The sequence below is a fragment of the Leptopilina heterotoma genome, unplaced genomic scaffold, assembly GCF_015476425.1.
Source record: "Leptopilina heterotoma isolate Lh14 unplaced genomic scaffold, ASM1547642v1 Lhet_19, whole genome shotgun sequence".
Taxonomy (NCBI): Eukaryota; Metazoa; Arthropoda; class Insecta; order Hymenoptera; family Figitidae; genus Leptopilina; species Leptopilina heterotoma.
The window spans coordinates 2,267,410-2,282,673 of record NW_025110908.1 but is presented as its reverse complement, the minus strand read 5'-3'; the positions used below and the strand labels follow the sequence as shown (position 1 = coordinate 2,282,673).

Sequence of the window (15,264 nt, the reverse complement as noted above, 5' to 3'; positions counted from 1 at the left end):
AAATTTACGTCAGTGGTTTAAAGAGTGTGCATGCGCGTGCGAATGTACTGCCGGATCCGGAAACATTGAGCTTGCTTCAAGTCAGTCGGCCAGTTGCAACAAAAAATGGCGGAGGTCGACTTGAATATCGACAGCCTCATACAAAGATTGCTGGAAGGTACGTGAAAAACGAATATTTTTGCAAGAAGAACATTATTGCTTCGTTTTTTCGTTATTCAAAATACATCTTGAAATGCGGTTAGAGGCGTTCGGCATGTAATACTGTGAAAAAAATCGAGGATCGATGTCAGCCGCGTATACATCGAATGTGTACATATATATTGTTTGTTGTTAAACCGCAAGTTTATTGAAAAAAGGCTTTGCCCGGCTTACAGGTATTGTTGTTGAACGCCAAAAACGCTCCTTCTCCTTAAATGTCATATTATTATAAGTGCAATTATATCAAGAAGACGGCGCGACAATCTATCACGGGGGGGTTTCGATTTGTGATCTCGCGAGTTATGTATTGCTTTTCCTCTGACAAATGTTTTAGTTTTATTTAGTTTTCTTATTTTTAGAAAAGAGAAACAATGTTTTATTTCTTCTTTTCTCATGCTACGTTTCGGGACCTTTTGCGGTAAAGTATACCACACCCAGAATGACCAGGTTCAGAAGAAAGCCAAGCTTAAAGATATTTTCTCCTCAGACTTTGTTGGTACGCAACAAGGAACCATTCCACGTAGCTTTTGATTTTTTTTTTTTTTTGAAGAAAAAAATTATGTTTTTTTAGTCTTTACCGCCTTAACTCTGCATGGGTGTTAATTATCTGCTCGTCTCGTTAGTTGCATCATAATGATAAACAAATTAAAACTATCACTCGAACATTTTTACCCAGCAGTGTTAAGACGTCATTATATTTCTTTCTGTCATTACATTTTGTCTGGAAATTTATTTTGAAGTGACTTTTTCAAAAAGTAGACAAGGAAAATCAATTTTTTGTAATAAAAATTGGAGTGTAAATATAGAATTTAGATTCGAATGTTTTCATTGAAGATTTTTCTAAGAAATCGTATTTTTTAGTTAAATTTTCTATATTTTTTTCAATTTTCGATATTTTGAGTTTTTTCTTATTACGTTTTAATGAATACGGAAAGAAATTTAAAGTACAAATGTAATGAGACAAGAATATGTAGTCATGTTGCTTTTAATTAAATTAAAGCTTTTAATTTCTAGTTTTTTCAGTATAGGATGTTCCTTGTAGTGCATTTTGTTAATGCAATTAAATTTGAATAGGGTAAAGGCGGGTAATTTCGGACAATTTCTTCTATGAACTTTTTAATTTAATTTCTTAGCATAAATTAATAACAAAAATTTTTTATATAAATTTCCATTATCCCAAAAATATTTTCCGATAATATTTCTTATTTCTTTTAATTCGTATTTTATTAAAAAATATTATTTTTGTCCTACCTGCACAGAAAGTATGTCATTTCGGGCACTTAAGGCGGGCGCAAAGTAACACATTACGCCCGGGAGTAAGGGAAGCGGGCGGAAAAGTATTTTGCGCCCGCTTGTTAATTGACTTTGTTTTTATGTTGACTATAGAACTGCAAACATTTTCAACTTGTTTTATTTTGTCTATAAAAATTTGCAATTTTTTTTTTATTTTCTCTAAAAAAAATAATGAGACATTTGGTTTTGTTCCCATTTCGTTTATCAAAATTGTCAATTTTAAAAGTTCTTGTTTCAGTTTTGTTCAATTATTAATTACTATGTACGTTCTAAATAAATACTATGTTTCCAGAATACATTGTTTTTTATTTCTATTTTAAAACTTCTATCATTATAGACTTCATTCGATATAATGTTTATATAGAGCTTAATTTTTAACTAATATGAACGTTTAATCGTGCGTGCCCTCAATGTCATACTTTCCATGCAGTTAGGACAAAAAATTATGTTCGCATCATGGGCGCAAAGGTGCTTACGACTTTGGCGGAATCACCTATTTTGCGCCCTTGTTACGAAAATAACTATTTCCTGAAATAATTCACTCGCTTTTACTCTAATTTACAACAAATTGCAAATAATCATTTTGCTTACGTATATTTTGAAAAACATTTTATTTTCTTTCCATATCATTTTAAAAAAATTTCTGAAAATTATTTTTTAATTTCAGTCTAAACAAAAATTTGCAAAAATTTTTTTTGGATAATTCTGGATTTCAATTGGAGAATGTCTTTTGATTTATTTAAAAAAGACAAAAGGTGTATTCACGATGCACGAGGCTTGTTGTTAGAATATATGTATAGTGAAACAATAAGTGTTTGATAGGATGTTACATAGCGTTAGATCAGCTATAATTATTTTAACTTGTTAAATGCAGCACGTGTGCATTAGGCTTACAAACTGGAGTGTAATACCAAAATGCACATTCGTAAATGTTAGTTAAAGTCGTATTTATACCCTCCATTTATTTTTACATCCAACGTGCTTCTTTTTCTCATGCTTTAATTTCATTTCAAAAAAACAAAACTAAAAAGTGTTTATTCAATCTTTTAATTAATTAAAAGCTGTTGACATTTGGAATTTTAAATAACTTTTTATTTTGTTAAAGGGTAAAAGCAGCTTTAATGACATTTGAGTTTATTTTCCATTTTTTGTTCTATAAATATTTATAAACTTTATAATTAATTTTTTTTACAATGGCACAAAATTGAATTTGAAGAAGAAATAAGTAAAAATCGTTCGAAACTTTATAGGATCGAAATAAATCGACATGATTTGATCAATTGACATTTACGACACTGAAAAATGTTATTTATGTGAAAAAAAAATTAAAGTGTCCGAGTGTTAAGTACTCTCCTCAGTCACTCTCGTTATAGATTACTGATAAGATTTAAAGTTTGATCTGATAACAAATTATCCTATTCTTAAGTTATGATTTAAGAGTTTATATTCATGAAACGATCTGATTCACGACGAGATGAAAATTTCGTCTTCAACTAGGACAAAAGATGAATATAAATTTAAATTTAATTCAAGTTATAAGTCATTTATCTTCTTATAGAATAAAATTACAGGGTTTTCTTTTTACGAAATGTCAATTAACGTGGGGAAAAGTTTATTGGGGTAGATAAGATTTTGTATTTCCAAGTTTCTTCTCGTAACAAGGGAATTATAAACAGTTGACAGGAAATGTCAGTCGACTGAATTAGAATTTTAATTCAGATGTCAAAATTTCTAACGTTCAAATCAATGAAAATTTTGTCGTGACAAAATTTTCCTTTATTTGAACGTTAGAAATTTTGTATTTTATATTTTTAATTTATATTTTTGATTTATATTTTATTTAAAAAAAATTGTAATTAATGAAAAAAAATTGTAACTGTAAAGTAAATGTTTAAATTTAGATTATTTTTCTCTCGAGTGTAGTAATTTTTTGAAAATATTTAAACCGAAGGTAAATTTTTCCTTATTTGAACTTTAAAAACTACGTTGTTAAAGTTCATAACGTTTATAATTAACGATTTAGAAAAAAAAATATTTTCTATTTAAATTTAGCACAAAAAGAGTTTTGTAAATTTTTTCGAATAGAAATAGAAAAATTTGTAAACAAAACAATTGTTTTTGTCAAGAAAAAATATTTTTTCTCGCAATCGTTGATAATAAACGTTGTGAATTTCACAGACGTCAAAAACTTTAGGAAAATTAATTCTGAAATATTTAGTTGAATTCTTAATAAATTTTTTGAATTAAATAATTTTTTGTCTCGAGGTTTTAAAGGAAAAAAAAAATATCAGATGTTATTTTGAAAAATGCATAAAGTTCCTAAAAGTGAAAAGAGTCGATGTCGATTTATTTTCAGTTCATGATTGCGATAGGTGCTATTTTCAGAATAGACTATGTTCTACATTTCAATATCGTTGCACTCAATGTTTATATAGATTTATATTTATTTATTTATGCAATAATATTGAGGAGTTAAATTTTTTGTAATTTATTTTTCGCTTTTTGCTTCTTGTGTTAACTTTAGACTATAATTGTAATTTAATTACATGTTTTGATTTTGTTTCCATTTTGACGAAAGTTTCGGTTTTCTACCAAGTTTTCCGCATTCGGATTATAAGTTCTCTTGCATTTTAACGACAAGCTGATTTGATATCCAACACCCACGACACACTCCGACTGACAACAAAACCATATACGCCATTCAATGTGTCTACAGTTATAAAACATCATTTGAAAATTGGTATTTTACTTTAAATCTCAGTTTTCTCATTCACGTAACCTTGGTATTATTGAATTTTCCAATAATCATTGTGACACCAATTCAACCGTGTATTAAAGTTCTCCATGGTTGTCTATAAATATACCACAACACTATTGTATGACAATCATCTGGTCACTTACTTTTCATGAAAAAAAAAGGTTCCACTTTAAATTGAAAGTAATTAATATTAATCTTTTTGCGCAAATAAAATTGAACCGCTTCTATTTGTCCACTTCTCCTTCGTACTAGAACGTAACAGTAGAATTGAATAATTAAAAGTAAAAAATTTATTTGTTCAACCAAAAAAAAAAGAACTCCTTTGACAAATACCAAAAATAGATATATAAATTCTGAGATTAAAGCTCGATTTAGTTTTGATAGCTTGATTGTATTGAGAAAAAAACCTAAACTGAATTGTTAATTATTTTTTGACTTTTTAGTTCGAGGATGTCGTCCTGGAAAATCGGTGGTCATGTCAGAGGCAGAAGTACGTGGCCTCTGTCTAAAATCAAGAGAGATATTTCTTCAACAACCAATACTATTGGAATTAGAGGCACCTTTGAAAATCTGTGGAGATATTCACGGTCAATATACTGACCTTTTACGGCTTTTCGAGTACGGCGGATTTCCACCAGAAGCCAACTATCTCTTTCTCGGAGATTATGTCGATAGAGGAAAGCAATCATTAGAAACAATTTGTCTTTTGCTTGCTTATAAAATAAAATATCCGGAAAATTTTTTCCTCCTCAGAGGTAATCATGAATGCGCCAGTATAAATAGGATATATGGCTTTTATGACGAATGCAAGCGCAGGTATAATATCAAACTTTGGAAAACGTTCACCGACTGCTTTAATTGTCTGCCGATTGCAGCGATTATTGATGAGAAAATTTTCTGCTGCCATGGGGGACTCAGCCCTGACCTACAGGTGACCAAGACCTTTGTTTTATTTATACTATAAAAAAGTTGTAAAAGAGAAAAAAGGGGTGCTCATTTTATTGGAAACTTATTCATTGAGAAACAACATTATTGATGGAAAATAATATTACATTATGCGCTCTTGTAGCAAAACGTGGGCGGTCACGATCAACTAACAAGTTAATTGTGCTGTTAAATGTAATAATGATGCGCTATTTTCAAAAATTATTTTATTTTTTTTATTTTCAAGTGTCTTTAATAAGAAATTATCTTTAAAACCTGAAGTAGCAATTTTTTCCAATTTATTTCTTTATTTTTTAATTAAAATTAAACTTGGAATTGTTTTTTAAACAACGAATAATTAGTTATTTAGTGAAAATAATTACTTTAGTAATAATTACTTTAGTAGTAATAATTCTTTTAGTAATAATTTAGTAAAAATAATTAGTTTTAAAAAAATACTTTTTCGCTTCTACGAGTGAAGTTGAAAAACTTGCACTCGTATGGAGAGAAAAAATATTTTTTTCAACTCTTCTGTTTATTTTCATTTTTTTCCTTTGCTTGAATAATCGAATATGATAATGCACATATTTTGGACTAAGCATACGATTTTACATAATAGATAGCAGTAAAATTTTCTTTCAGGGAGAAAACTCTTTATTATGTTAATTTATTTCCTCGCGTGATAAATCGTAATAAAATTCTCTTAGATTCGATTTTTCTAACAGTGCATAATTCAGGTTTATAATCTTATTCTCAGCAAGATTTAAGAGGAAAATTTTTTTAGATTGTAATTTGATTGCAAACATTTATTATTTCTTTCTTTTTTTTCATTTGCAGGGAATGGAACAAATCAGGAGAATTATGCGACCGACCGATGTTCCTGATACGGGATTACTTTGCGATCTTCTATGGTCCGATCCGGATAAAGATGTTCAGGTATTTCTACAAATATTTTTCTAGTAAATTTTCCTAAAAATTCGAATTTTCACAGGGACAATTATTTTTTTATGAGAGACAAGTCCGCAAGGTTTTTCAAAGCGAAAACGAAGGAATGAGACGATATTTATTATTTTAGCTTCAAATTTTAATTTTTTGTTGGTAATTGTTCTTAAAAAAAAAAGTTTGTCACAGATCAGGGAAATGTCAGAAAATTTTATCAAGAGTACTGAAAAACTATAAAATTTCTAGAATAACTGTAAATATTGTTTTATTTTTATAAATCAAATTTTAATGAACTTGAAACTGTAAATTCTGTAAATAATAGAATTTTTTTAATTTTTAATGTAAAATCTTCAAATGAAAATTATTATTATTATTGAAAATTAATGAAAATTATCATTAAAAATTATATTAAAATATTCATTAAAGAAGATTTCACATTTACGAAAATTCAAATATATGCAAAAAATAATTACAGTAAAATTTTTATTTTGGTTAAAATTCTTCAAAATATTAATAAGTTCTTTAAACTGTTCAAAAATTATTTTAAGAAATTCAATTACTTTTTGAAAAATTAAAATATTTTGAAAACACCAACTCTTGGAATTTGTTCATTATAATTTTTTGTGTGTCTACAAACGTTTTGAAATATTTAACAACCTTGAATTCTCCTTCAATTTTTTTCCGCACCTTAGAAATTTTTGAATAACAATGAATTTTAAAACAATACCTTGATTTTTTCTTATTTCTGTAAATAAGAAAATTCTAGAATAACTTTTTTTTAGTTGTTAATTATAATTAATTTTAAGTCGAAAAACTTTTAGTTAAAAGGTATTGCGGATTTCAGAAAGAAATCGAAATTTTACAAGATTTTTAAATAATATAATATGTAATAATAATTTAGTAGTAATTTATTTAAAATTATTTATCTAAATGAATTTTCAAAGAATGTTAATTTAATTATTGAAAAATAATTGAATTTTAGAAAGATTTAAATTTTATTTTTGTTCAAAAATTGAAGTTTCTAAAATTTTTATTTAGAATTCTAAAAGTAATTAAATTTTTTAAATGTTTCTGTTCTATTTGTCAAATATTGTTTAATTTTTATAAACAAAGAAATTAAATATTTTTATATAATTGAAATTCCCATAAATTAGATGAAAAATAATTGAATTTTTAAATTACTTTACTGAAATCTTTGAAATTAATAGAGAAAAGTTCGCTACACTCTTAAAGTTTTAAATTAAATTTTCACCTCTAAAAATTATCTTTTTTTATAATTGATTTTACCTTGAATTTATTTTTATAGGAAGCAGAAAAAAATTTGAACTTCTATGAGAAAAACAGGGAAATACGAAATCAAATTTTTGTAACGACCTTAAAAATATTATTTTCTTAAAAATTTGTGCCTATCAAAATTTCAGGACTTCAAACTTGAAAACAAAATATTTTCTAAAATTTTTCCATTTTAAAAACTTTGTAGACTTCAGCTTTATTTTTTTTTTAATTTCGTCACGATTTGAATTTTAATATAAAAAATATTTTTTTGGTAATTTATAAAATTATCTCCTTTCTATAAATGGGTAGTTCTACAAACGAGGGAATATATTATGTCCAAGGTTGTTTTTTACATTAATTTTGAAAAAAATAAAATTATTTTCAATGGAAACTGTAGTGCTTAATGATTACTATTATGTCACAAAACGTTACCCGGTTTCAAAAAATATTTTTTGCAAAAAATAAGCATTCAAGTGCTAAATTCTCAGTTTCCTGGCATGTCCCAATGTGAAAATGAAAGTTAATAAATTATATAAATATTATTTTAAAGCGATTAAATGAAAATTTACACTTGGATAATAATTTCAAATAGTTGTACTTTACAAAGATTAAAATAATTGTTACATTACTGGATATTTTATTTAAAAGATATTATCTTGAATTTTGTCCATCGAATTAATTCTCAGTTTCCTGGCATCATAAAAAACGTTAAAAATATTAAGAATTTTTATTCCGATTAATTCACCATTTTTCACAGTGCTTAGTAAAGGTTAACTAAATATGATATCGCTTGCATCTTATTTAACTTGCAGTTCAATTAACTAAAATTGTGTACTTTGTGACCGAAATGGCCATTTGGTCAGGCAAATTCTCAGTTTCCTGGCACGTATTTTTAAAAAAAATATTTTATTTTTTTATACTTTTGTTGCTCGAGGTGTCGTAGAACCTTATTCCCTGTTGACCAGTATGCTTTATTTTGTTATTAAGCGTTATTTTTCAATTTTTTAGACGAAAAATGACCAAATTCTCAGTTTCCTGGCACTTTCTGACAGAATTTACATGTGCTTAAGATGTAAAATTTACAATTTTTATTTTTTTGACTGGCCACTTTTAGGTAACTTTGATAATATTTTTAACTTGAATTTAACCTACTTTTTAAAACCTGAACGTAAAAAAAATATTGTGCCAAAATTTTCTTCATTTTCGTCCTTCGTTTGTAGAACTACCCAAATGTTGAGCTTATTTTATTTTTACTTTTCTTCTCATAATTTTTGAGAATATTTTAATAGGAAATATTTTTTTGTCAATTTAGAAAATTAACTCCTTGCTATAAATGTTAAGCTTATTTTATTTTTACTTTTCTTCTCATAATTTTTTGAGAATATTTAAATAGAAAAAAATATAGAGTTAAGTTAATTTTATTTTTGCTTTTCTTCTCATAATTTTTTGAGAATATTTAAATAGAAAAAAATATAGAGTTATTTAAGTTAATTTTATTTTTGCTTTTCTTCTCATAATTTTTTGACAATATTTAAAAAAAAATATTCGTTCATTTAAGAGTTAAGTTAATTTAATCGTAGTTTTTTTAAAGAAAATTGTAGGAAAATTTGAATAATCCATTTATATTCGTTAATAAAAACTAAATAATCTTTATTTGCATTTTAGGGTTGGGGAGAAAATGATCGGGGAGTGTCCTTCACATTTGGACCAGACGTAGTTTCAAAGTTCCTCCACCGCCACGATATGGATCTCATTTGCAGGGCGCACCAGGTCGTTGAAGATGGTTACGAATTCTTTGCGAAACGACAGCTCGTCACATTATTTTCCGCTCCAAATTATTGTGGAGAATTCGATAACGCCGGAGGAATGATGAGCGTCGATGAGACTCTCATGTGCAGTTTTCAGGTATAATAACTCTTATTTTTCCATTAATATCGGAGATATTCCCACGCAAAAGCCGTCAATCTATCCGTGCGTCACTATATGATTAAATAAAATTATATCTTTTCCTTATAAAATATTATAAAAGCAATTTTTTCTAAAACAAGGCATTTAAGAAAATAAAATTTAATTTCTAATTTTATCGTGAAAAAAATTCAATTTATTCAATTCTCTGAAATATTTTTTTATTTAATATTTTTTCTATTCTTTTTTTTGATTAAACCGCAATAAATTTCTGAATAAGAAAAATCTTTTCAGAATATAATTTATCTAAATTCTAGTTTCTTTTGTTTTCAAAAAATACAATTAATTTGACTTTTCGCAGATTTTGAAACCATCGGAAAAGAAGGCAAAGTATCAGTACTCGGGAATGAACATGGGCCAGGCCGTAAGGCCATCAACGCCACAGAGGAACCCCACAAAAAAGAAATGACCACTTTCGACTGAATATTCGGTGGATTTTGGTGCATAGCCTCATAAATTGGCGTTTTAGGTAAGAATAAATTGCGAGTAGAGGGCAATAAATCAAGGTGTGCAAACACCCCACAAAAATTTACAATAACAAACAATTTTTTTCTTGCAAAAAAACAATGAAGTCACTGAAACTTAAAAATTTAAACGAAAAAAAAATTGTGCTTCAAAAACCTCGTTTCCTTCTGGGCTTTCAAATCAAAAGATTTTCAATTTAAAATTTAAGTTATAATTAAAATTATGATTAAAATTACAATTAAAAATATAATTGAAATTCTGATTTAAATTTTAATTTCAATTTTAATTGAGATTATAATTTGAATTTTAATTGAAATTCAAATTCAAATTATAATCTCAATTAAAATTGAAATTAAAATTTAAATCATAATTTCAATTATATTTTCAAATTGTAATTTAAATCATAATTTGAAATTGAATTAATTTGAAGAGAAACAAAATTCTCTTGGCAATAAGATTTTAGCATGTTTTCTGGATTATAATTTCCATAATTTTGACTAGTTTCCAAAGCTTCCATCAGTAACGTAACACGTTAATAGTGACTCAGGAGTTTTTAATAAACTCTCCAGGTTTATTAATAATTCAGATTTTGCTTTTGACGACAAATTACCTCACACAAAATGAATGAAGCCAAGAGTTTTCGAAGCACGAATAAATTTTAGTATTGCTTCATATAAATGTGCACAGAGAGAAAACGAATTATAATTTTTGAAAGATTTGCACACCTCTCTTGTAGTTTTAACTTTTCGAGATCCTAAACACGAAGTAGCTCCTCCGTGGGTTTGTTTTCAAACTTCAAAGTACAAAAGTAATTTCTTAATCTTGTTTTATGAATTATTTTAGTATAGAGAACGTAGCTTAGCGAGTGCCGTAAGCTCAAAATAATATTTGAAATTTAGTAAAATTCTTGATTTTAGAATTTTGTTTTTTCAGCTGCGGAACGCCACGCTACGGATCTATACATATACAGAAAAAAAAACTAAAGCATGGAATTATTCTTTTTATTTATAAAATTTACTCGGTAAGGTGATAAGGACAAATCTCACTTCCTACTTATTAATAATTGTTTAGAGATGTGGCTTCCAGCCTGCATTTGTACACGAAGAAATTTTTAAAAAAAATTTCCTTTATTTATTTTCTGTTAGTAAATTAATTCTAATTAGTATTAATGTACACACTCTCGCATTTTTTGCTGATTCAATTTCATTGAGTATCGGGAAGCCACGTTTATTGATTATTTGCAGAGCATTCGTTATTTTTTGAAAACAAGTTTCCTTATTTATGATTTTTTTTTTTTTTGCTAGAAGTAAGAAAAATTATTTTTAGAATATTGATAATTGTTAAGAGATTTTTTTTTGAACTTTAAAAAAAATTTGTTGACGTGAGATTAATATTAAAATAATGTAAGTAACTATAGAGAAATATATTTTGAGAAAAATAGAGAGAATGCTCTGTAAATAATTGTGTGTGTAATATTATTACCAAGAGCGGTGATATTTTACTCGAACTCAGTATTTAACGTTATTGATCATACTGTAAAGCATTTTGCTTATCAATAGTCGTAGACCTTTCAGTATATTTACTCTGTATTTCTTTTTGTTATTTAGCTTCGTTTTTTTTTTTTAAAGAAAAATTTCCTATTGAAACTTTTATTAGGAAGAAAGTCTTCTTAGCCTACAGTATTTGAATATTTTTTTGCATTCTCATCATCGATAATGAGAAGGTTTTTCTTCTTTTATTTTTTGAGGATCGTAAGTAAGATGATTTCATTCTAAATATGCGAAAACTGCTATACCAGAGAAATGCATTGTTACTTGCATCAATTTTTTTTACGTAATTTTGACCAAAAAAAAAATATATTGTTTGGCAATTCTTTTTTTCTATTTGTTTAAGGATTTAAGATAATGTCTTCCGTTCAGTAAATAATCTGATCAGTTCTACGCACTACTAATATTACTATTATTACTACTACTATTGTTCATTGACATTTCTGTTATCGCTGAGCGCTTTTAATCCAGGCAATTTAACTTGGAAACTATGAACTATGACGCTAGCTTTATTGTTAATTGTTTGTAAGACTAAAGTAACACGTTTGTCAAAATAAATACACTGTGAAAAATATTAGAACTGAACATAATGCAAAAAAAAAAAAAAAATTAGAAGCGATCTAAGTTACAATTGATTTCACTGGATAGGAAGATTAATCAGTATATTTAATATTGTTACTCTTAGTATTTAGATCTCTGTATACCCTGGAAACTGATTGATTCCAATCGTTTATTGAGAGAGCTTCGAGGGTCATGTTTTGACGTTATTTTAGAAACAAGATTATTATAAATAATTATATATATTTTTTCGTTGGATTTGATGAAACACTATTATTGATTTTAAAAAGTCGACGCCCAAAGTCTGACAAAATGTACACAGGGTGGCTTTTGAAAACAAAGATTAAAAAAAACTTTACGAACTCTGAGTTCAAATTTATTTATTTATTGTTTTTTATTTTGTATTTATTTTTTATTTTCTTTACATCTTTGCTTTCTTTTCTATAACTGATTTCAATAATAAAAAAAAAAGTATATTTTTCGTTAAAAAAAATATTTCGAACTCTTTAGTTATATATATATGTAATTTTACATTATTTAGAATTAAAAAAAAAATGAAATATAAATGAAGTGGAATTGTTTCGACAAATTTTATATTTGTCGATTATAATTGTAATAAATGACCAAAGATAGAAATCAGAGATTAGCGACCATTTTGTGTAAATTTTGCAGCTTTGGCTAAAGGCAGGGCAAAGGAGGAATTCTTCTGTGATTCTCTACTTCGTGAATAAAAAAAAATATAAGGGCAAAGAGATGTATACATGCATTACACGTGAGCAATAATTGTAAAGGGCACGTCTGCTGCTGATCGAAAGTTTTGCCGTATGAAAAGATCGTTTTAAATTATGTACTAATTAACTAGTGTATGCGGCACACTCATTTAATCGCAGTAGACGCACCGATTTGACAAAAAAAAATTAAACTGTACATCATCAGATGATAATAAACATGTATATTGTTGTATCAGTGGAGTGCTGCTTATTTGACAGTCCTTTGTCACGATTAGTTGTATGTTTTCATTTTTTTTCTTTATGGGTTCTTAAAAAGATTTTTTCTTTTAAAGGATGGCTTTTATCTTTTTCTATTTATTTTATTAGAGTTTTAGAGAAACTCGTGAACATTTTAAAAACAATTTTTTAATTTCATTTTATTGGGCTTAATTTTATAATTCATAGTTCAACTATTTCTTTAAAAAAAACTATTTATATTAAACTATTCCTTTAAATTCATTAGTATTTCGAATACATTTTGAAATTAGATAATTAAATTAGACTTCACTGTGATAACATTAAATTTTTTGAATATTTAATTACAATTATATTTTTTCTACGCCTTGAAACTTTTATTGTCATCAGGTTTTAGATAATATGACTTTTTCTATATTTTTTTTAACTTAATTTAAAAAAATGCGACTTTTTTTATTTTTTTCCAAATATATTGCAACAAATTATCACATCCCGTGAATAAAGTGCATTTTATTTCGATTTTTATAGTTTAAAATGTAACTATAATAAAATCATTCAAAAATATTCTTTAAATAATTTTTTTAAGATACATAACTTTTGAAATATAGGATTAAACAATTTTTCAATAATTATGAAATTTTGTTACATTTTATATTGTAAATAATTGATTTTTTTAAACTATTTCATTAAAATTTTGTGAAAATCAAATTTTGAAGAATTTTATTCAAAAAATATTGAAAATCATTGAATTCTCAACAATTTTAAAGGAAAATTTTCAAATGAAAATTTAATAATCAAAATTAATGAAAATTAAGTTCAAGAATTTGTATAAAAATATTTTTCTTTAAACTAATTCTAAGATTTTTTTCATTATAATTTTTTAGAATTCAATTATTTTTAATATTTTCGATTACATGTTTCCTTCGAAGTATATTGCAGTAAAAATATCACTTTTTAGGTATAAAAAGTAAATTATTTGATTTTAATAGTTTGGAAAAAATAACTAAAGCCAAATTTTTCAAAAACACTTTTTTTTAATAATTTTTTTCAATACAGGCAATTAAAGTATTTTTTAAAACTAAAAAAATCATTAAAAAATTTTTAAATAATTGAAATTTTGTAAAATTCAATTGAAAATTATGGATTTTTTAAAAATATTTCATTAAAATTTTTGAAAATCAAATTTTAAAGAATTTTGATTTTAAATTTTATAAATACCTAATTATTCATTTTTAAAAAATATTAATGAAAAATATTAAAATGAAAAATAATTAAAATTAGTCCTAAAAAATTATAGGAAAATATTTTATAATAAAAGGCATTTCCTAGAATTTTTTTATGATAATTTTTTAAGATTCAATTTTCTTTTAAAAAAATTAATTAAAATTTTTTATAAATCTTCCTTTTTAGATCTTTGAAATTTTTATCATTAAAATTTTGGAGAACTCATGTATTTTCATATTTGTAATTAAATTTCTTCAAAACTTGATTATTTTCTGATATTTTCCAAAAATTCAATTATTTTCCAAAGATTTTACTAAATTTAAATTTGATAATCCTTGAAAACAAAATTCATATTAAATTTTTATATAATAAAAAAATCTATTATATCTTTCTAAAGTTATTTTAAAAAACAAATTTTAAGAATTTTTTATTATAATTTTTTAAAAGTCAATTATTTTCAATAGTTTTGGTTAAATAATTAAAAATAATTCACATTACAAATTTTTCAATAAAAACCACGAAAAATTAAAGTTAGAATCATTATAGAAAATTTACTTTTTCTATTTAAATAATTTCAATTATTTTTTTCTAATTTAATAATTTAATAATTTTAATAAATTCTCGAAGAACTTTCGAAAAATTATTCAAAATAATTGATTTAGAGAAGTAAATTAATTTAAAATATTGTAGAAAAATAAATTGAATTTAGAAAAGTTTACAGTTATATTTTTAGAAATATTTTTAAATAATTATTATTTATTTTTTAAATAATTGATTTAGAGGAGTAAATTGATTAAAAATATTGTAGAAGAATAAATTGAATTTAGAAAAGTTTATACAGTTATATTTTTAGAAATAATTGAATTTTAAATGATTTGAAATTGTAGTTTGAAACAATTTAATTGTGCGAAAAAATAAATGAGAAGTAGGTATTTAAATATTTATTTACCAAAATTATTGAAGTTTTGAATAATTGAATTTAGAAATCAGTCAGAGGCCAAAGAAATGCAAAAAGAAATTTTTTTTCACAACAGTCTATGAAATTAAAGACTTTTTTCATTTTTTTTTCTATTATCGAGTAAAGCAATTTTTTCGTGTTTTAGGAATCGGGAAAATATTATCAGAGGCAGAAAAAAGAACGTCGTTTAAA

General features: G+C 25.3%; 1 protein-coding gene across 3 annotated transcripts; it reads left to right on the top strand.

Annotated features, from left to right (window-relative positions):
* Nucleotides 1–12,891, top strand: LOC122500586 (serine/threonine-protein phosphatase PP1-beta catalytic subunit). Of its 3 annotated transcripts, none has more exons than XM_043609583.1 (7): nt 91–157; nt 623–694; nt 4,693–5,180; nt 6,011–6,109; nt 9,056–9,295; nt 9,657–9,824; nt 10,754–12,891. In XM_043609583.1, exons 1-6 carry the CDS (start codon nt 106–108, stop codon nt 9,762–9,764), a joined length of 1,059 nt encoding a protein of 352 aa, XP_043465518.1. In that variant the 5' UTR covers nt 91–105; the 3' UTR covers nt 9,765–9,824; nt 10,754–12,891. The 3 variants fall into 3 exon arrangements, with proteins under 3 accessions (XP_043465519.1, XP_043465518.1, XP_043465520.1); XM_043609585.1 differs by lacking the exon at nt 91–157 and adding an exon at nt 577–616 and having other exon boundaries at nt 686–694; XM_043609584.1 differs by lacking the exon at nt 623–694 and having other exon boundaries at nt 1–157.
* Nucleotides 12,892–15,264: the final 2,373 nt, after the last annotated feature.